The sequence below is a fragment of the Leptinotarsa decemlineata genome, unplaced genomic scaffold, assembly GCF_025532065.1.
Source record: "Leptinotarsa decemlineata unplaced genomic scaffold, Ldec_3_MD MMD2_tig00026307_RagTag_RagTag, whole genome shotgun sequence".
NCBI classification, from domain to species: Eukaryota; Metazoa; Arthropoda; class Insecta; order Coleoptera; family Chrysomelidae; genus Leptinotarsa; species Leptinotarsa decemlineata.
In genome coordinates, this window is record NW_027412681.1 from 13,103,983 (window position 1) to 13,126,015 (window position 22,033).

Consider the following 22,033-nt stretch of genomic DNA (forward strand, 5'->3'; position numbering starts at 1 on the left):
ATGTCAACCGAGGGAAACAACAGAAAGACAAAAACTTCCCAGGTAATTATGGACAAGTTGATGCTGGCAGACGCTGGCCGGCGACGCACTCACTTGGCCGGTCCGTCACAGCATGTACCGTTATTTGCCGGACAGGATCGGGGAGCTGGAATCCTTTCCGGCGGCGGACGCTCTTGGCTGTTCCGTGCCGGGCTAGTGGGCAGTTGTCCATTCATTTTCATTGTTCCAATCCTATCCGTATTTTGACGGGACGGGCCGTGCTGTATTGTATCGGGCAAGTGGACGACTGTGACTCTGACTAATTATTGTTTTCACAAACATCATTTATTTATGAACAATCAATAAAGTGCATAATTTTGAAAACTCTGTTTAACCTCAAAGTTTTGCATACAGTGACGGTCTCATGAGATTTTTCATTCTAAATTTTTTGTATATGATAGTTGTGATGAATGAAGAGGATGAAAATAAATAAAACATATTGTTTCAAAATATATCTTTATATTTCACTCATTTCGTCGAAAGGTAGATACAAATTATTTACATATAATGACAAGGCACATCGAAAAACACAATTCATAACATGTATAACATAAGAGTTGCATTTTCTTACTATGTACAAAATATAAAACACAACAAATATAAAAGGTTGCAGATTTCTTGAAGGAGAACTTTGTATTACAGTTTCTTCGACACTGATGAATAATTTTTTAAGCAATGGGGTTTTTAATGACCATAATTCGATATTCATATTGAAGTAATACATAGTTATTACAAAAAATTTAGCTTTTGTTGAATTACAACACTAGTATTTTTTCCTGAAAACTAAACTACTATTATTTCTAGATAAAACATAAATATCGTTCACGTTTCATACACGTATAAATATTTATTTAAATCTAATTTTTACAAACGTAGAATTTAATTTTTAAAGCTTTTCAAGCTCCTTGTATACTACATAAATATTCAATATCGAGAATCACTCGGAAGAGTTCAGATTTATTTAATTTTAGCCAAATCCTAAATTCTCCAGACTTACTTTGCTAAAATGAACCTTTTGAATGATGAATTAGTAACGTTAGTTGAAATTTACAAAACATCTTTGAAGTTTATTAAAAGTTCAATAATCTCAAACCCATTTTGAAAAATGTTGTATGTATTTGCTGAACCCATGCAGAGTTTTCCAAACCACTTCCTCATTTCTTTATAAAATAAAATATAATGTTTTAAAATACGAATAATGAAATTCCAAAATAAATAATGAAAATCTTTAGTTTGTCTATGAGGTTGAAATATCGCTGATAAAAACAATTATTTTTAAAGTTGCAGAAAATATCATACATTTCCATTAAAATCTGAGAATTTGTTGTATACCTACAAACAAAAATTTCATTTATTCTTATTTCATTTCAGTTTTTCACACAATATTTTTATTTCTGCTCCAAAATACTTTCTCAAATCACAGACACAACAGCTGAGAACGAATCTTCGGAACATTCCACAAACATTGTAAAGCAATTGGTAAAACCGATAAACTTTACGCATACCATTTTATGTCATCATATTGAATAATCAGGTGACAATGGGCTTATTTCGTGCTATTGAAAATGATACTGGTTTGCTTATAGACTGATCGAGTTAGGGGTATATCATACTTATCAAGCCTAATCGGTCCCAAGATCTCTTTATATTTACAGAAAAAAGAACAATTCGAGAAGCAAGAGTTCAAATTGGCCGCATATCTATTGACCAATAAAGTTGATCGTGTCTACTGCAGTGTTGCCAAGTGTATTATTATCCAAACACAGAACTAAAATATAGTGGTCCAATTTGACAGATAGGTTATTTTGGATTGAATTTTATCATTACTACCACCAAAATCGTTAAAATATGTTTTGTACCTAGTTGTAAAAACAGATCATCCATCAGACAAAACGTTTTTCAGTGTTCCAAAAAATAAAACTATAAGAGAGCTATGGTTTTCTACTGTCAGATATAAATCATCATCGAAAGGTCATGCATATTACTGCGGCGAGGATCACTTAGACGTACGTATTTTTCTCATTCAATAAATATTTTAAAAAATAACAATCTTTTTTATAATCTCATAGATGGATGTATTTATTTTTTCAGTTAGCAGAAAATACTCAAAATTGGGTGCAATTCACAATTCTTAAAGGAACATAACAGTAACAAATGTTCAAACAACATATATTGGCAAACAATCAAGTTATTTTACCGGAGCCGACATTTGTGTTGGCCAATAAAAAATAGTTTTTTTTTTGATAATTATTTGCAGTTGAACAAATTGAGAATTGTAGAATAACTGGAATAAAATTTGAAATGAATCTTCTTTCTCATTTATAAACTCATATATTAACTATTAATTGTTATAATGAAAATTTTAATTCAGTTTGCTACATTTTTTGATTTTCATAATTGTATATTATTTGGTAATGTATGAAATCATAGTTTAGGTAAATATATATCTAATATAAAATCTAAATAATATATATTTAATATAAAACCAGTTTTATCTTCCTCTTGAAGATGATCACTTGGTGATCGAAACACGTGTCGAGGTGTAAAAATAACGATTTGGTGTTGGGAAAAAACTCCAGTAATATTCATTACTACACCAAAGGTTCCAAACAGTATATCACAAGTTATCGGGTTCATATACACTTCCATTATTAAAATTTCTGTGACATCAAATATCTCCGGCTACTGCCGGAGATCTTTTAACAATGACGTTTTTATTGCGTTTTGTGTTGTTTGGATCCCATGTACAATTCATTCTCCCTTACAATGCATTTCTTGCACTTGCTTCTTAGATTTAGTTGTCGAAAGTGACTGTGATTTTACTTTGAATCTCGAATGAATCAGAAACTGTTTATACGCTCTCTAAAATTTACGATTTGGTAATGTTGATCATTTGTACTTAGTTTTAATAATTAATTACGGGAAAACAACGATATTTAGAGAGCTGAAACGAAGTGCACTGTTTTTAATTTGAAATTACTATCAAATGAACTGTAAACCAAAAGTCATGAAACAAGCCCATTTCCAAAATAATTGGGGTATACTGTCATATCCCTCTCCGAATCTTCATGTTTATTATTGACGCTTGGAGAAAACAGTTAAAATGTCATGTCAACAAAATTAATGAAGAGGAATCAATAAACAAAAAAATGAGTTGTTTATATTCACAAATGATAAGAAAGTGAAATGTCAAATGATTCGATAACTAAATATTCGTTTTGAGGGCACCCGGAGATTTAAAAAAAATGTTTTAGTGTACTTACGTATTTACATGCGTAGATTACGAATCCGAACGAAAAAAAGCAGCGCTCTCCCTTATTTACAAAGTTACGGCCCTTCAAAGTTCAGGAAAGGGCAACTTTTCAGCCTTCTTTTTCACAAGATAAACTATTTAAAAACACAAGCATTTATTGGCTAGGTCACCTTTACACCTTATTCCTCCTTCCTTGATACTTTTCACTTCAACAATCAACATTTTTCCAATAAAAATGTTAAAAAATATACGGAGCTGCTTTTTGGTTTTGCTGTCAATATTCCTAAAGTAATTCAAATGTTTTTTGCCTTCATTCTTCAGATCGTAAATTGGTTTTTAGTGTTGTATTAATCAAGTCAAACTTAAAATCCAAATCTACGAATTTGAAATAGTAGGCGGCAAATACCAACCGTTTTTTGTAAAATGTTACTAGTAACTAACCTAGAAATAGAAGAATGTCACCAGAAGAAGCATTCGTTTATAAATTAAGTATTTTATAAGAAAAATGTCGATTGTTCAATTGAAAAGTGTCAATTAAGGAGGAATAAAATGTAAAGGTGACCCAGTGAATAAATGATTGTGTTTTTAAATAGTTTATCTTGTGAAAAAAAAGGCTGAAAAGTTGTCCTTTTCTGAAATTTGAAGGGTTGTAACTTTGTAAATAAGGGAGAGCGCCGATTTTTTCTGTCGGATTCGTAATCTACGTATCAAAATACGTAAGTACACTCAAAAATTAAAAAAAAATCGCCTGGTGCCAGTTTCTTGAAGAAATCATTTTCATTTATCCTACGGACAACTCGTTGATTGAGCTTTAGTCCCCGGAGAGTAACAGTGTTTATGTGGGACAATGTAGTCGAAATTTCTCAAAACAGTATGCTGAATATGAAGGGTCCTTTAGACTAGGTGAAAATGATTCGACATTTTAAAACTATTCCTTTGAATGCAACCACAAGTTCCAGAATCTAAACGATATGGAAATTTTGCACTGACCGTTGGAAACACAATCATGTATTTGGAATCCTTGGAAATTCATAAGCATAAGCATTGCGGATGTACCTACTAAATGACAAATTGATCTAGTCTACTCGGTGGTTCCCAGACACATTGTCACACTTGAAAAAAATTCAGGTAAATAAGTCATTAAGAACCATCTTATATAACCAAAGTGGTTGTATAGGTATATGTATAAGGATATCCATTGTTAATCATTTCAGTTCATTGTGTTCGTTTGAAAATGTCCTTGCAGGACGAAGTGGTATAAAAACATAAGAAGTTTACATTCTCATTTTTCATGATTATATCCTACCACATAGTACCGGCCACATCCACCAATTTAATATTCAATAACAATATTATTGCTTAACAATTTCGATATCTCTTCAAGAAATTTGTTTGAAAAACTCTGACACTTGTGCAAAATATCTTCCTCTTTAAATCAGATCAGCTACCAACAACCATGTTCTCCTCAGATATGCGATCCGCTAAGGTGATGTGCCCCCATCCCCCCGTTCACCATATGCATCGCCGCCGCGCTGTTCCCCGACTGAAAATACATATAGTAGTTATAGTTCTGGGTGGCACAGTCCACCCCGGGCGGTGAAGGCCCCGGCGGCGGAGGGTTTCCGTGGGGTCCCCGAAACGCGGCCGCGTGAACCCCCGCCAAAATGTCCGTCACCGAATGAGAGCTCGGCCAACAGTGGGTAGAGCTGTGCCTTTGCGGGGAGGAGGGGGATAGTTTCTGTTGGGGATAGGGGTACGAGGGATAAATGGCGTTGTAGAGAGGGTGCGAGTGCGGCTGGGAATGCACTAGGGTGCCGATTTTGTTACGCAGTATCCTGCTGATGGAGCTGACGGAGGGGACGTTGTATTTGTCGCAGACGCCGTCCGACAAAAGGCGGTCCCGGATTTCCCAGGCGAATATTCCGGGGTCTTTCTGTTTCAGTTCTTTGATGTAGGATACGACCTGCAAATAAAAAGCTTCGGTCAGTGGTGGAGAGAGATTTTTATTACCTGAAGAGGTCTTTTAATCGCCATTTTATGTTTACTAAGAATTTCGATTTGGACGTATGATTGGAACTTGGCACAACTATAATAATTTTCGAAATATTACGAAGAAGCAGAAAGCATTGCATGATTATATTTTCCATTCGACTCGTGCATGATATATTTCATTAATTTCGAGAAAGCTTAAGGTTAAGAGAATGGAAATATGAATGGAGTCTTAATTGTTAATGTGGTAGAAACTTAAACAGAAGTACAATCACAATTTACAACTACCAACAAATACTAAAAAATTAGTAAAAAATTAGCCTAAATTTTGCCTCATCCCATCTTTACATTGGTAATGATAAATTTGGTAATTCAGGGAAGCAAAAACATAAAAATAGCCTGATCCGAATTTATATACTGGGCATTTTTTTCGAAGGACATCTGCAACCGTGTATTGGTTGATGCCGGTGGTGATATTACTGCAATAAATCGTCATGGTGGCTGGAAATCAAATTTAGTAGCGAAAAATTCGGTTCAGTTCAGTATTGAACTCTGTTGAGAACAATAATGAAATAAATGTAAATATTCCTTCCACTTCCAGATCAGTGGGACCTGGTATAAACTTTTCAAACTGCACAATAATTAATTTTAATATTTTCAATAAATCGGATCAATTACAATTATTATGTTCAATATTATTCATTTTAATACCCGGGGTAATACCATCTATTACAATATTGTCAATTTTTCTCAAAGAATACAAGTAATTACCGTTATTGTGTTCAATACAACTATAAATATAATATTTATAGTTCTTCATTATTTATCGGGTGTGGAAAAAATAGCGTATACAACTCTCGTGTAATAGTTATTACATGATCATTGCATAATATACTATTATTGAATCAACTTCGTCAGGATTTGATAAAATTTCCATCAGAATGATACATGTGCCGTTCCCGCATGTCATTATATGTGTTTGAATTTTATAACATGGTTTGCCTTGATGTTGCTTTTTCTTTCTTCAGGTAGCTCAGTTGGAGAAGATATATATCGATCATATTTCAATAAGAACCCAAGAAAAGCAGTGAGAAACGTTCTATGCCATTGCGAACAGAAATGATTCAGGTAAAAGAAAAGTGAAAATAAATTATTTCTGGAAAATTCGAAAGTTAGTAGACCCAGGACAGAGATATCAACCTGCCTATGAACCTATGCGACTGTATTTCAAGCGGAAATGTACGCTACTGAATTGTGTGCGGAGAAATTGGAAGAATCAAACCTCATGCACAAGTCAATAAAAATATTCCCGTACAGTCAAGCGGCGTTGGAAGCTCTTGGCTCCCACCGAAAAACGTCTAAAGTGGTAACAAATGGCCAAAAACGACTCTCCTGGATAGAAAGACTTAACAGATTGTCTCTGGTCTGGATTATTGGCCATACTAGCCTGAAAGTCAATGAGGCTGCTGACTCTCTTGCAAAAGAGGGTGCTGCAAGCAGCTTCATCGGACCAGAATCTGTCATTGGCATCGCTTTAAGCTTTGACAAACAAAAATTGAAAACCTGAATGGCAAAAAGATTCATGGACTTCTGGCAGAAACTTCTTGGCTCACTCCCAGGCGTTTATACACCTTCGAAGCTTAATACCAAACAGTTGTTGGAATACAGTAGATATAAACTACGATCTCCCACAGGCCGTCTTACAGGTCACTATCATTTGAGTCATCATATGCAGAGACTCGGACTGACGGAAGACAGTGTGTGTCGCCTCTATTTGGAAAAATATGAAACAAACAGCCGAGCACATACTTTGTGCCTGTCCCGCTGAGGTGACCGAATCAGGCTTTAAGAGTTCGGCAGATCCGTACTCTTACCATCTGACCTGAAAGATCACTCAATATACAAACTAATCGGCTTCGTTAAGAAGCTGGGTTTATTTGGTTGAGTGTTAATAGGTGTGAGCCACAATAAACCCTTGCGGGTTACGGTGGAGGGTCGAATAGACCCACTCACTTTGGGCCTAACTTAACCCAACCTAGTAGGAAATAACTTTGTGTTTCAACTTATAGATGATATGATGGGAGTGAATATTTCAAATATTGTAACGATTCAGAGCCAATTAAAGATACTATAGGACGAAATACGTTTACCCTTGAACTTGCCAACTACACTTCAGTCTTGAGAATTAATAATATGACAAAAACATTTTTTGAAATAAAACAAATAAAATTCATCAGGATTAGGTAATCTTATATTATTCCCATGATTTTCCTGGGGTAGTTTCATTGCCAGCACTTTTTTTATCACAGAGCTCTGAAATGAACTGCGGTTGTGTATCATCCACTTTGACGGCACGTATCTTCTCAAAAATATCTATAGGCATCATATACGGAGATTTAGTGGGTTATTCTAACGGACCACCGCCCTGTTTACCTGTTTGGATAATTGACAAGCCCAAATAGTTTTCCAACTGATGTGACGTTTTATTGAGATGAAGTGGTTCTATAGTGACTATGTGACAATTATCCAAACGTGGTTCCTTCCCACTAAATTTCCCGATACGATGCCCTTAGATTTTTTGTGAGGGTTCTTGAAATCTAAATTTTACGTTACACAATCGTAGTCTATTTCAGAACTAATGAATAGAATTACAAGTGTTTGTAACGAAATTACCCTAGAAATATTCTGTCATGTAAGAAATGATTGTTGTAAGGATTTTATTTTCAGAAAGTGAATGGTGAACATTTTGAAAGTTTATTGAAATGAAGGTAATTGAGTTTTGATATTTTCTCTCGAAATTAGGATATTCATCGTTTATTGTAGGTATATTCTAAAAACGACTTTTGAACTGTTAATTACGTACTCAGAAAAGGTAGAACCGATTTCCAAAAATGAATTAGTGTTGGATGGAGAATCGAAATACCTATCAAACGAGGTATCACAAAACTTTTTTTTTGATAGCACCTTCTTGACGACCAGTGAAGCAACATTTTTGTTGCTAAAAATAATACCTAAAAATAATACCTTTCTACGTAAATTTTTTGACGTTCAAAAATTGAGAGGAGGAACTTTCTAAGTCTACACCGTATATAAATAAAACTTGTAGTATCAAAAAATCTAACCCACTTGGACAGGCCTACCTTCGGTGTTGTTACTCTAGGCTTCGAACCACCAATAGCACCGGGTAATATCGATCCAGTTTCGTGGTAGCGGGCTAAAATTTTTGAAACACATCCGTGGGATACTCGAAGTTGTCGGGATATGTCACACGGCCTAATTCCTACTTGGGACAACTCCACAATGCGTAATCGCACAGCGTTTGGTAAAGGGCGACCATTGACGAACACTCCCCCAAGTTGATTCACTTCGCCGTACTGTTGCACTTGATTTTCTGCAAAAAGAAAAAGAATTGTGTAGCCCAATGTTCAGCACTGGATTCAATACTAATTAGGTTTTTGATATCTAGGTGATGTAAAAATTTGGGTGATTTGTACCACATATCGTGAACACTCGATGGTTGTTACCAGCTTAACGACAGTGATTGCAATAATCAGTTTAAATGAGTTTTGTTAATATATATTAATAAAATGGGCAGAATAATAATAAAAATAATAATAATGTACATAATGTACTCAAGTTATAAGTAGTAGTCATCACACCACTCTCCTCAGCAATCTACGGTATTGATCGGATATAAAATAAAAAAATTATTGAAGTAGCATAACCTGAATAATGTAAATACTACGCCCAACGATTTTATTATTTTTTTTATCTGATCAATACCGTAGATTGCTGAGGAGAGTGGTGTGATAGCTGCTACTTATAACTTTCCGAATTATTTTCAAGTTTTTAGTACATCATCTACACCATTATTATATATTTTTTTTAAATAAAACCGTTCAACATATTTTTTTACTTATTTTATTTTCAAGTTTGAAGTTTCTAATTTTGTTACTTAATTCTTCTCATTCTGTTTAATTCATTTAGTGCCTCAGTATTACAAGGTAATATGTAATCCGCCATTTTGCAGCTGCGAATATCTTGAATTTGCATATTTTTCAAAGTTTACTACTATTCTACTAGTCAAGCCTTGTCATTTGATGCCCACATTGAGGTAGTTGTGAAAAAATATGTAATTCGCCATTTTGTAGCTGCGGCTATTTTGAATTTGCATATTTTTTAGGTTTACTATTATTATACTAGTCAAGCACTGTCATTTGATACCCACACTGAGGTTGTGAAAAAATATGTAATCCGCCATGTTGTAGCTGCAGCCATCTTGGATTTACAATGATACATAATTTATTGAATTTTATTGTCATCAAAACTAAATGTGTACCAAATATCAGATCAATCTGTCAACAGAAAGGGGGCCAAACTTCAATTACTGAATTTGATTTGGCCCAAACAAATAAATAAACAAACAAACTAACAGGACAAGCTAAATAAAACTGTTTAAATCAACTACTATTATTTAGCAAATGACAAGCGAGTAGTAAGATAGAGGAACTAGATAGAGGAACCCCTGGTGATGCTAGATACCAGACCGAACTGGAACCAACAGGTAGACAAAATAAAAATAAAGGTGACTGTAGCACCTAAGCTGGTCAGATGCACCTTCGTGACTAAACATGGTGAGTGAATATCCATAACATATGAATGGCCAAAGGTTAAACAAGATACCGTTATTAACAAACTAAAGCAGGGTATGGTGACTTGTTTGTTAAGCAATAATGGGAGTTATTGTTAAACAAGCAACTCTTTCAAGCGGTGGCGGTGTAGGTATCCAATCTTGCAATGCGCAAAAACTCAATATAAGGTATCAAGTGAATAACCGGATCCATAATCTCACTCATAGACAGCCAAGTGGCACTGATCTAGGATTGTTCCTGAACCAGTTTTAGGAGTACCAGAATCTGTGGTATGAAATAAGTATAAGGATTATAAAGACTATGTACTATAAAAACCCTCAATGGCTGATATGAGAAAATATTTCTAGATGAACTGTCTGAAATGAAAACTTAAGAACTGCTCCTACATAACGCGGTTGAGTGAAGAATAATTACGAAGGTTAGGTTAGGTTAGGTCCAAAGTGAGTGAGGCTATTCGACCCTACAATGCAACCTGCAAGGGTTCATATATATAGAATAAGATCTATGAACAGCGACAACCCATCACATTCCTAACAGCACTCTTACATAATTACAGATGCAAAACAAGTACATCTCAGGTTGATATCCAACAGGTGGCAAAACTATTAGGAACAGTAACCAAATATGTACTAGAAATTACAAGTAATTCAAAGACTCTCATATTGTGAAACGATGATTCGTTAAGACGCATATAAAAACATTAACATAGCTGTAAGAAGTAGTCATAGTCATTTCCTGATGAAGCTACCTTGATTAGCGAAACGCGCGTCTCGATGGAGTATTTCTATTCTGATATGGAAAAAGTATATTTTCATTGTTTTCAATAGATTCAAAACGTAAAACAGAGCTTGTGGGAGAAGGTATATGAAAGAGCAAGTTTTGAAAAACATCACGTCAGGTGATGGTTATGGAATAAAATTGCTTTTTGTAAATAATTAGTTTAATAGTCATGGTTTTCCAATCAAAATAAAATGAGATACCATGACAGAAATTAGTAATATGACAACTTAAAGAAAAAAGGGAAATCGGCTCTTTCAAAGTAACATGTGTATGAAAGAGCTGGGCATGTGATATGAAAGAGTCGGGTTCCTCTTTACAAAAAAACATATATAAATATTATCAAACTGTAAAATTGCTCATTTCTATGAAAATCAATTATTTATCAGTCTTAAATCACAATCCACTCGTTCATAACTATTCAATATCTTGTTTTGAAAGGCCCGTAAACCGCAACATCCAAATGTTGGAATCTATGGCTACAATGAGATAAAAATATCAGCAGAAGTAACTTGTCCAATTTGTTTTGACCTTTTTTCAGCGATGATTTTAGGAGGAGCTGAAACAGTGCTACATCCTGGAGCAGGCTCTTTCAAAGCCTCCACAAAGTCTCTTTTAAAACATTTTGTCATTTAAGTTGTAACCTCAAAATACAGCTACTTTGCCTACACATTATGACATCAATATTATCGTAAAATAATGCTAAATATATGCCTAACAATACAACATATCAATTTTATCAACTCATGGTACACTTTTCTTTGTAAAACAAATTGATTGCACGCAAAAAAATATTACTTTTTGGTCCTAAAATCTTTGATGTGGTCTACCGACGCCATTCGTTTTCGCAGAACTGTTAAATGTTTGTGGATGACAGCTATTCAGTGTTGCCATACAAACAATAAAGTCAAATTATGGTAAGATTTTGGTAAGTGGTAGAAAATCACATCGGCTCTTTCAAAGCCTGCCTCTTTCATACACACTCACCCCTACTTACAAGATCGATCAAAAAATGTATCCCACTGGCATGCTGTAGGGTGTTTTGGACATAGCACAAAAAACATCGGCCGTTTTTGAACAGAAAAACACACAATTGGCAGTGATGTGCCGTAATACCAATGAATTACTCTTTAAAATAAAACAAAATCAATGCAATCGAGGTCCCATATCTAGAGAAATTCTGATCGTGCCATATTTATTATCTTCGGTGTATTTTCAAGGCATATCAACCCGCATTACTGACATTTTTCGAATTTCCTGTATACACAAGAGATAAACGACTTTGGTTTATTCTTAATAGGTGAGAATATCATCCATTTATCACCCTTGTAGTCTCCGCAAAAACACAACGTCATACATGTGGAACTAATCAACGTCATACTTTCGAAACATATGAACCAATTTGTACTGAGAAGAATGAATAAAAAAATCGTAAAATAAAGTAGTCAGTTTCAAAGAAACGGTCGGAGTTAGCGACTCTGCATTTCCGATGTGTTTAAAGTCGGTAAAGGTCGACAGTGAAGGGTTTCTCATGTTACAAGATGCCCAAGCCGACAACAACGACAGTAAATTATCCTGAAGTTTTGGGTGGGTGTTACATTACAATGTTCGGTTTTTGCCAAAGCTTAGGGTCTCATGTTAATTGAGAATTAAAGTATTTCGCCATTAAGCAAAAAAGGCTGTAAAGAATTATGACATTATACAATCAATATTTTCTGCCACCCTTCATGAACTTTGGCACAGGTTATTACAATAGGTCTAAGTATCGCTCTAAAAAATTTCAAAAGTTCTACACATTTTCTGTAATTCTAGAAATTAAAAATACTATATTTCAGGTTTTATCTAGTACACTCAAGTGCATAAAAAGGCCACCTTGAAATGTTTACAAATTTCGATCTTGAGAAACTATTTTATATACATTAAAGAATGAAAGACATGCTCCTAGTTATGTTTCTATCATCTGGATTTAAGATACCTTGCGGTGAAATACAGCTTTTGGATAATACTCAAAACCATTTTGTATGCAAACGTGGTTCACTCCTGTTACATTGCTTTTTCATTCATTTTGATATCATGATTCGTTTTCTCTGCGCGTTTTTTATTCTTTACAATAATTATGGAAAAATTAACAATCAAACGATAACACAAGTAGCGAACGCCTGAAAAAAAAAACAATGAACCAATTTTTCAATATCAGGTATTGCCTCCTCTATAGCTACTTCCATTCATTGTTAGTGTTTTCTCAAGACTTTTCACACGTTAATCTAGGATTTGTATCCATGGAGCAGGCTTGATCGTTACATATGATGAATACGTTAAGAAAATGCTTAAGCTCTACCTAAGGTACCTATTTAATTATGATCACCTGAAGCATATAACCTCACATCTACATCAACAATAATTCTTTTTGGGTTTTTAAGAAAACAAGTTCAATAATGGTGATCTATTCAAATCTAATTGGTCATTCATTAGAATGATTGAATTTTTAAGTTTAATAATTTCCATTGCTTCCAAATGATTCAGTTCCAAACCTTTATTTTCTATGTGCAAAATTTCGAACTCTTCGTTGAAGATATGATTTTCTTCTAGAAGATGATTTGAATATGTACAATTTGTTTTTTTATTCACATAGCTCGTATGATGTTCCTGGATTCGATTCCTAAATGTTCTGCCAGTTTGACCAATCTATACCTTAAGGGCACGTTCCATTCTTTAATTTATATACTCCCGATTTCTCGAATTTGAATGTTTTGAACGTTTTTAACTAAGTTTCCCAACGTATTACTTGTTCTATATGCAATTTTATTATCTCGTTTCCTCAAAAATGAAGCCACTTTTTCCGTTGGTTGTCCAAAATACGTTAAAGCTCTATAATTTTGATTGTCTACCTTATCAATAGAAAAAACGCTTTTGCGTAGACTTTCTTGGCAAGTATTTTGTTTATCAATTCGGCTTTAAACCCATTGTTAACAGCAATTTGCTTGATTATATAAAGTTCTTTATTGAAATTATCTATTGAAAGAGAAACATTGACTAATCTGTGAATCATGGATCTTCATTAAGTAACGGCCGAATCAATCAGAAAAATAAAAGAATATTACTAGAGATATATCCCAACACCAAATCGTTATTTTCAACACCTCGACACGAAATAGAAAATCTATTTGATTCGAATTAATTTGGAATACGTTGTTCTGTATTATCCTGTAATGTAGATATTTGGAATATCACTATGCCAAAGTAATGATGTATAGCCTGCAAAAATTGTGAACCTTCCATTGATGGGTAGTTTTTATATATAAGTAGAAGTGTAATGGGCCAAGAACAGATACTTGAGGAACCTCACAACTCCATTGGAATTAACTCTCTGTATTCGACTTGATAAATAAGAGTCAAACCATATTAAAATGTTCCCTCACTAACCAAGAATTTCAAGCTTTATATCGTGATAGACACAGTTGAATGCCTCAGTCAGATCACGAAAAACCAGCTTCGCCATTATTGGGCTGAAAATGAAAATCATCAAGTACTGCAAACGAATCATCGTGTGTACCTTTAGACAATTGAAAGCCAAATTGTGAGGAGTGCAGAATATAATGAATATCAAGAAAGCAAAGGATTCTCTTTTTCAATAATTTCTCTACAATTTTAGAAAGAGTTGGTAATAGTGAGATGGGCCTAATATTTTCCGGTAGATTCGGATCTCCACATTTGAATAGAGGTATTACTTTAGCGATTTTTAGATGAGTAGTAAACGTACCATTAGATACAGATATTTTTTATTTCATCAGCTGCAGTATAGGTAAAAAAATCGAAAGAATTTCTCCTCAATTAAGATTAATTTTTCTTCTTTGCCGTTTCTAATAGTTACAGAGGGAACACTTTATTTGAAAGCTGTTATTGCAATTCTAAGCAGTAAAACATTTACAGTTGATAATCAAAAATCCTTTCAATGTTTAATTTTTTGTCCTTCTTTACTTTAACTGTCCGTGGTGCGAGTTATGAACTAACGAGGCCTTACATTGAAACGTGCGATTCTTATCACGGATTGAACTATATGGCATGAATACCTATCGTCCCAGAGCAGGAACCGATTCAGCATGCTCAATAACGACTTCACATTTTCTCGTGGTTTTAAATCCAATTTAAGGTGGAGTCAGAACAATTTTGAGTTGGTCATCCGAAATGAAAGATTTTCAAACATGTAACTTGTCTTTCAATCAAATTTATCATGTATCATACTTTTCTGGCCTTGAAATTATTAATAAAACTGCAAAATTTTTCGGTCATCTTATACTGAAACTTTTCATAATCGATTCGAACTCTTGAAACAATATCTGCTCATTTTTCGGCACAAATCAAATAGGTTAGCATATATTTTAGTTATGGTTTATTTGCGAACGTGCTCCAGTCGCGCTTGGGCCACATTTACAACCAATTCATTCTACACCTTTGTGCTGTGAGAAAATTCTTGCGATAATGAGAATGTGCTCCATTCGTACCGTATCAGATTCAAGTGGTCATTTCAATGTGTTGTTTCAAATGGTAAGTTTTAGAGGTAATATCAATCAAACAATGAAACAGTTTCTTTAGGCTCAATTCGGCATGGAAAATACATAAAAACAAATAGAAATAACTGACAAATACTTACGAGTGAAAGTGAATAATACAGAAATTTACAAAATGAATCATCGATAGAATACAATTTTAAAGGTTTCAAGTTTTTCAACATAAATTCCCTTATAGGAATGTTTTAATCCATTGAAGTTGCCACTACTAACAGTTTATTCCAATAAATATTGTGCAATGTGAAATATTCATGGATATTCTACTTCAAATGTTCAGCCCAGCAAACAAATGCCTATACGATTTTTTTTTCAACAAAGATTTTTTTAATAATTCGACATTTCGTTTGTAATATTCTTCTAAACTTCATTATTGATTTATTTCTATTTCAGATTACAGTAATTTGGTTTCTTCAGAAATTAGATAATTTTTCTCTTACATACTTGCATACTTATTGTTTTATTTTCATAATTTTCATGTTATTCCAATTTATTAACCAATATATTCGCATACATTGGTTTTAGTAAGTTCAAATACAAATCATGAAATTATAAAACAACAACAAAAATTTATTGGCGCTCCCGGACGACTTCATTGATTTCAGTGGCGCATTTGCTTTTTCAGCTGCAGGAAAACCCGAAAAAACCTGCAGCACCACATTATCTGAAAATCTTGATCTGCTAATGTCCTCTCTCTCATAAAACAAAATGTAGGGTGTCTTCAGAGGCTCCAATAAATTGAATACATCACCAGAACACTTCGTGACACGACTATCGTCAAACTTAAACCAGTCCGTTTCGTCTTTGACCAATGCGTAATAATGACCAGATTCAACGCCAGAACCACAGTGAACAATGACTGCATGAAGATTATAATAGTAGTCTGCTAGATTGAAGTGTTTATCTATTTCGAGCCTTCGTAAGAGTTTGGTGCGTCCGTCAGAAGTTGAGTCATGTTTGAAGATCATCAGTGTTATTAATAGATTGACTGGTGCCACAGCAATACTTATTTTCTTATGTGGTTTTTTTATAAGCACAAATTATATTGTTTTATATGCGGATGATACAACTTTAGCAATTGATGCTGATAGCTCCGAGGAACTTCAAGAAAAGCTCAACGTATTGTCTTTTGAATTCACAACCTGGTGCAGAAAAAATTCATTAGTTGTGAATTCAAGCAAAATAGTGGTGATGCAATTTTACTATAGAACGATTAAAAAAATTAGACACTTGTGGTCGGGGTAGGAAAAGAGATTATTGCATCTTCAGACAAAACCAAATTTCTTGGTATGGTCATAGATAGCAACATGTCATGGGAGTCAAGTATATAGCTCAAGTGAATGAAAAAGTCAATTCGGGGTACTATGCTATTAGACAATTGAGATCGGTATTCAACAGAAAACAGCTCCTAAATGTTTATTTTGTCCTTATATACTGTCACAACTCATATAATATCGCTGTGTGGGGTTGCTCCTCCAAGCTTCATAGAATTTTTGTGTCCCAGAAAAGGGTTATACGACTAATATTCAAAGTAGAGTGCCGAGAGACATGGTAATTTGATAAGGCTTCAAAAACACTCTACATCGTTTTTTGAAAAGTGTCCATCTTTCTCAGGTGCAAAATTATTCAATAATCTTCCTGTAAATATAAGAAATAGAAAAAAATTAATATTTTCAAAGTCAAACTGAAAGAGTTATTGATTAACGGTTGCTTTTACAGTACAGCAGAATATTTGAGTCAATATGAGGACTGATAATATAAGAGTTGATAATGAAATATGCTTTGTGAAATATTCTATCTGTATGTTTGTATGTCATATATATGTATATGTGTGTTTGTGCATATATGTATGTATTTAATTTTCCATGTGACGTATCCTATATCATTTTGTGATCTTGAAGGATTTAATAAACATTATTATTATTATATTATTATTATAACAGTCAGTTAGTTTGGCTCATGTTTGGCAATACAGTCGATCATTACCTGTTAAAAGTTCCATTTTCAGATGATTCAACAATAAGCTTTGCACGGACTGGTTATTAGTCATATTAGAAAACGCTAGTTGAAGTTCCAGGAATTCACATACGTTTTTGCTACCTCTTGAACATTTACTACAAAGTAAATAAGTGAGGATTTTTTCAGCAAAAGATTTACACAAGACGAGATAGACTATACGGAATTATTCAATCCAGAGCGGTCAGGGGTAGTGATTCTGCTATTGTTTTGCTCACGAAGAGTATTCAACAAGAACCCCAAGAATTCGTAACAATCCAATTGTTGTCCTAACGATTAGTTAGGACTTCAAAGACTCCAGGAAATCGGTTGGAGGAAAAGATGAAACATGGTATAATATATCACATATATTATATTTCGAATATGCTTCCAACTTTTTTTAGTGAATGAAACCCTCATTACCATTTAATAAATTAATAACTGAAGTTGGCAGTTAGAAACATTCAAGATTGACTGGTGACAGGAATTAGATTTTTGAAATTCATTTATGTAAATTTAAAAAATAATCGTTTTCTTTTTTTTTTCTACATAAGATACATTACCACAGTTTATCATTCAATCAAAAACAAAAATTTACATGGGGACCATACACATACGATATACATACATACATACAAACATACATAGAAGCATACACATATATTCTTTTGGAAGCCCCAATAAATCATTAATATGAAACAATATCGCAATTTCAATGCATACCTAGTGTAGAATTGATAACTTTCTTTTTTAATTTTGTCAATATACTTAATCCCAAATTACAATTTGAAAAAGTAAAATTTATATTCATGTCAGTAATAAAAATTTACAATTTGGTAATATACATACAGAAGCAAACATTTCCAAAAATTTTTATTTGAAAAAAGGTTATATCTTATATCAACAAACACAATTCTTTAGAAATATGCGGAATTTATAGCAAGAATAAGATATCGAAAAGTTTGTTTCAATTATTAAAATTTCACAATAGTATAAATATTTCGATTGTTACATTCATTTCCATAACATAGTTTTTTATGAGGTTTTACATGTTTTTGAAATAATTCTTATCGTAACCTTCGAAGAATCATCGAAACAAAATCCTGGGTTAGCCTTCGACTTCTTTAGGGGGTCTTTTATCTAGAAAAATTATATATAAAAAAGTTTCCCAATGCCTTCTCAATCGCCATACGTTATAGGCCCCCGCTTTCATAAAGTGATTTGTAAACATTAGGGTTAGAGTCCAAAACTAATTAATCTTTCATGATCTTGAATATACGAAAGAAGAAGAGACGAAGCTTTCAACTATTTTTTAACAGAAGCTATTTGTTCAACGCGCCGAACTAATTAAATTACGAAACGTCAGTCGAATTCCCAATGTTTTTACTGGTAGATTCGAGATGTTCACAGAATGACAATTTTAATTTAAACATCACATGCGATAGTCGTAAATCATAAGTGTCGAGTTCAAAGAGCCCGGCTCCTTTACAGAAATTTTCTAAGCCACAAGGCCTAAAATTGTTGCCTGCAAATTATTCATGGTTCCCGCGCTCAAACAAATGCCTCACAGAAAATGCGAACTTTTGGTTATCAGACCAAGGCACGAAGATTCCTAAAATGTATATCCTGTAGGGATAAAGTCTCGATAGGTAGAAATGGAACGTAAAAATAATCTATTAAAAATACTGTAGGTTTGTTTTGGTGCTATATTTCGAACAGTTAACCAAAAATCGTTTCGAATTAACGCAGAATCAAAGCTCAGAACACAATAGTTATAGAACAATAACATGTTCCACAAAGGAAAAACCAAAACAAAAAATCCATGTTGCACTAGTTGGAGCGGTGTCATTTATTTTTTCTTAGGTGTTTCGTTTGTAATTGTGAATAAATACGTTGAAATTCTAGTGAGGTTAGGTAAACAAAAGAAATTGCACATTTTGACACAACACAAATCAAATATTTCATTATTAAGCATGTCTGATATAGACGTTCTAACCAGAACTAATCATTACAGTTCTAGAATAGATCCAAATCGGTTCTGAAGAAGCCAAAACTCTTTGGAGACAATAACAGAACTGCTCTAAATGGACTAAACAAATTTTAATAGCTAGGCAATTGCTAGGCAACTAATAACTAGGCATTGTTCGAACTGCTCCAAACTCAAAACCTACTCTACTTTTACCTCAACATAACCAAAATACTGGATTTCGATATGCGTTTCGCTAACTAAGTTACTATCTGATAATGATGCTAAGAAAATAATTTGTATTTTTGGAAAAATTAGATGATATTTTACTTGAATACGGAAAACACCGACTACTTCTAATAATACTACATCAAAAACTAGACAGTAGATGTGGTCTCGATGAATGAGAATAAGGTTTTTATGTTGACGAAAACCTGGCTTGACTCACCCATCGATAACTCGGAACTTTTTCCTGGTAATTTTAAAATATATAGGACATATAGAAATTTCACTGCTACCAATTTAAGTAGATTGGCGGTGTGCTAATTGGTGTTCGCGAAGGTATTGCCTCATCACCAGTTAATTTGTCAAATTATCATAATTTGACATACTTTTAGCTAACTTCCCGCTCATGTATGAGCTGATCCTTAATCTCGATTGGACGTTTCTGGATGCGTTTCGCGATGCAGATGATGCTTGTATTTGACCGATGCGTGCCAAAATTCTCGATAAAATCTAAAAATAGTTATTCAGCCTATACTTTGATGGTGCATTGATGAAGAAAATCGAACTGAAGCAAAATTTTGGTGTAAATATAAAAGAAACGGCGACACTCACGCTTTTCACGAATTCAAACGTCTTGGGCAGAAATCAAAAAGCCATTAGAATAGTTTATGAAAAATTCATTCAGAAAACTGAGAGCCAAATTATCCATAACCCCAACAAGATTTGGTCATTCATCAACAAGTCAAAATGTACGAATGGAATCGGAGTTGAAATGTTACATGAAAGCAAGCTACTCGATAATCCCTCAGATATTCTTGATGGTTTTGCAAATTTTTCCAGGGGTTCTTATATAGTGCCAACATCAAGTGACCATTCGAACAACAGTAGTAATATTCCCAGCCTAGTAATCAAAAACTTCAGTATTGAAGATGTTTATCTTACCCTAAAAAAATTAAAGCCTAAATTTACTGTGGGGCCTGATCATATTCCACCATTCACAATTAAAGATTGTGCCTCAGCTCTGGTTGAACCACTAACAACTGTAATCAATATATCCCTGAAAACATCAACTGTACCATCAATATGGAAAATGTCGAAAGTCTGCCCTATTTTCAAAAAAGGAGATAAAAGTGAGATAAAAAATTACAGACCAATTTCTATCATATGCAACTTTTGTAAAGTGTTTGAGATGCCTCTTGAGAAGACAATCTATTGTCATGTTAGCAATATTATTAGCCCCAATCAACACGGTTTCATGAAAGGACGTTCAACCATCACCAATCTTTTAATAATCACTCAATTTACTGCGGAGGGTATTGATTGTCAGTATCAGACTGATGTCATCGACAGACTTGACAGACTTGACCATAGTATCCTTCTCAATAAACTTTCGACTTTTGGGTTATGCAATGACTCAATTACTTTCTTCAAATCGTATTTTAACAACCGTGAGCAGTACGTCCAACTCAATGGCCTCGAGTCTGTCGAATATGTAGCCACATCTGGTGTACCACAAAGATCGAACCTAGGACCCCAACTGTTCAATATGTTCTTTAATGATATCGGAGCTGAGATTGATGTCAATTTCCTTTTATACGCAGATGACTTGAAACTCTATCGCAATATAACATGTTCTAATGATTGCGAACGTCTCGCCCTGCATTTAAATCGTGTTGCTACATGGTGTCGGAAGAATAATCAATTTCTCAACATATCCAAATGTAATGAAATGTCACTGAAAACAAATTTGACATTACACAACTACATCATAAACAATCAAGTTTTGGAACGTCCTGACACAAGAAATACAAAAAAAACTTCGAAAAAGCTTCAACATTGAAATTACTTCATTTCACTTTTGTTTGATCTAGCCTGGAAAATGCATCTGTTGTGTGGAGTCCCTACTATAAGGTTCATATAAATCAACTAGAAGCCCTACAGAGGCGCTTCCTAAAATACCTATAAGTCTTTTGAATTAGAAGACACGTATCCTACTGTAGGAATACCCTGTTATGAATTGCTTGAATACTACACTTTTTGTAGTCTCGAATTAAGGCGTAAATATCATTCATTTCTTTTTTTATTCAAGGTCATAAACAATATAATTACCTGCCTCAATTGTTACATATGTTGAATTTTTGGGTTCCCAGACGGCCATCTAGGAATAGTGTCACATTTTATCTCAAAACTCCGCGTACAAATATAATGAAAAAATCTCCAATTTATACAATGTGCGATACCTCTAACTCTGTTAGTCATGTCCTAGATATATTCAACTGCCAGATTATACAAATCAAAAAACATTTCTTAGCTAACTGACAGTTCTGTTTTTATCTTTATTATATAGATTCACAAATTATATTATGTAAGTTCATATTTGTAAATGCTACCGTTTCTCACTATTCTGTAATTGGGTTCATCCTGTAGAATAGTGTATGAAATAAATAAATGAATAAATTGAATAAATAAATATATAAATAAATAAATGAATGTGATGTAGTTTATTGAACTGGTAAAATCAATTGAGAGCGGTGCCAGTGCGAAAGTAGTTATTGAATGGATATTGATTTTC

The 22,033-nt window shown here is 33.7% G+C and overlaps 1 protein-coding gene across 1 annotated transcript in view; it reads right to left on the reverse strand.

The window, feature by feature from the left end:
• Positions 1-500: 500 nt before the first annotated feature.
• Poxm (paired box pox-meso) overlaps positions 501-22,033 on the reverse strand; it is a 118,036-nt gene continuing 96,503 nt past the window's right edge. Inside the window, exons 2-3 of the mRNA XM_074181028.1 lie at positions 8,422-8,672; positions 501-5,255 (exon numbers count right to left, since the gene is read on the reverse strand). Coding sequence (XP_074037129.1) covers positions 4,758-5,255; positions 8,422-8,672 — 749 coding nt within the window. The 3' untranslated portion in view covers positions 501-4,757. The remainder of the gene's footprint in view (positions 5,256-8,421; positions 8,673-22,033) is intronic.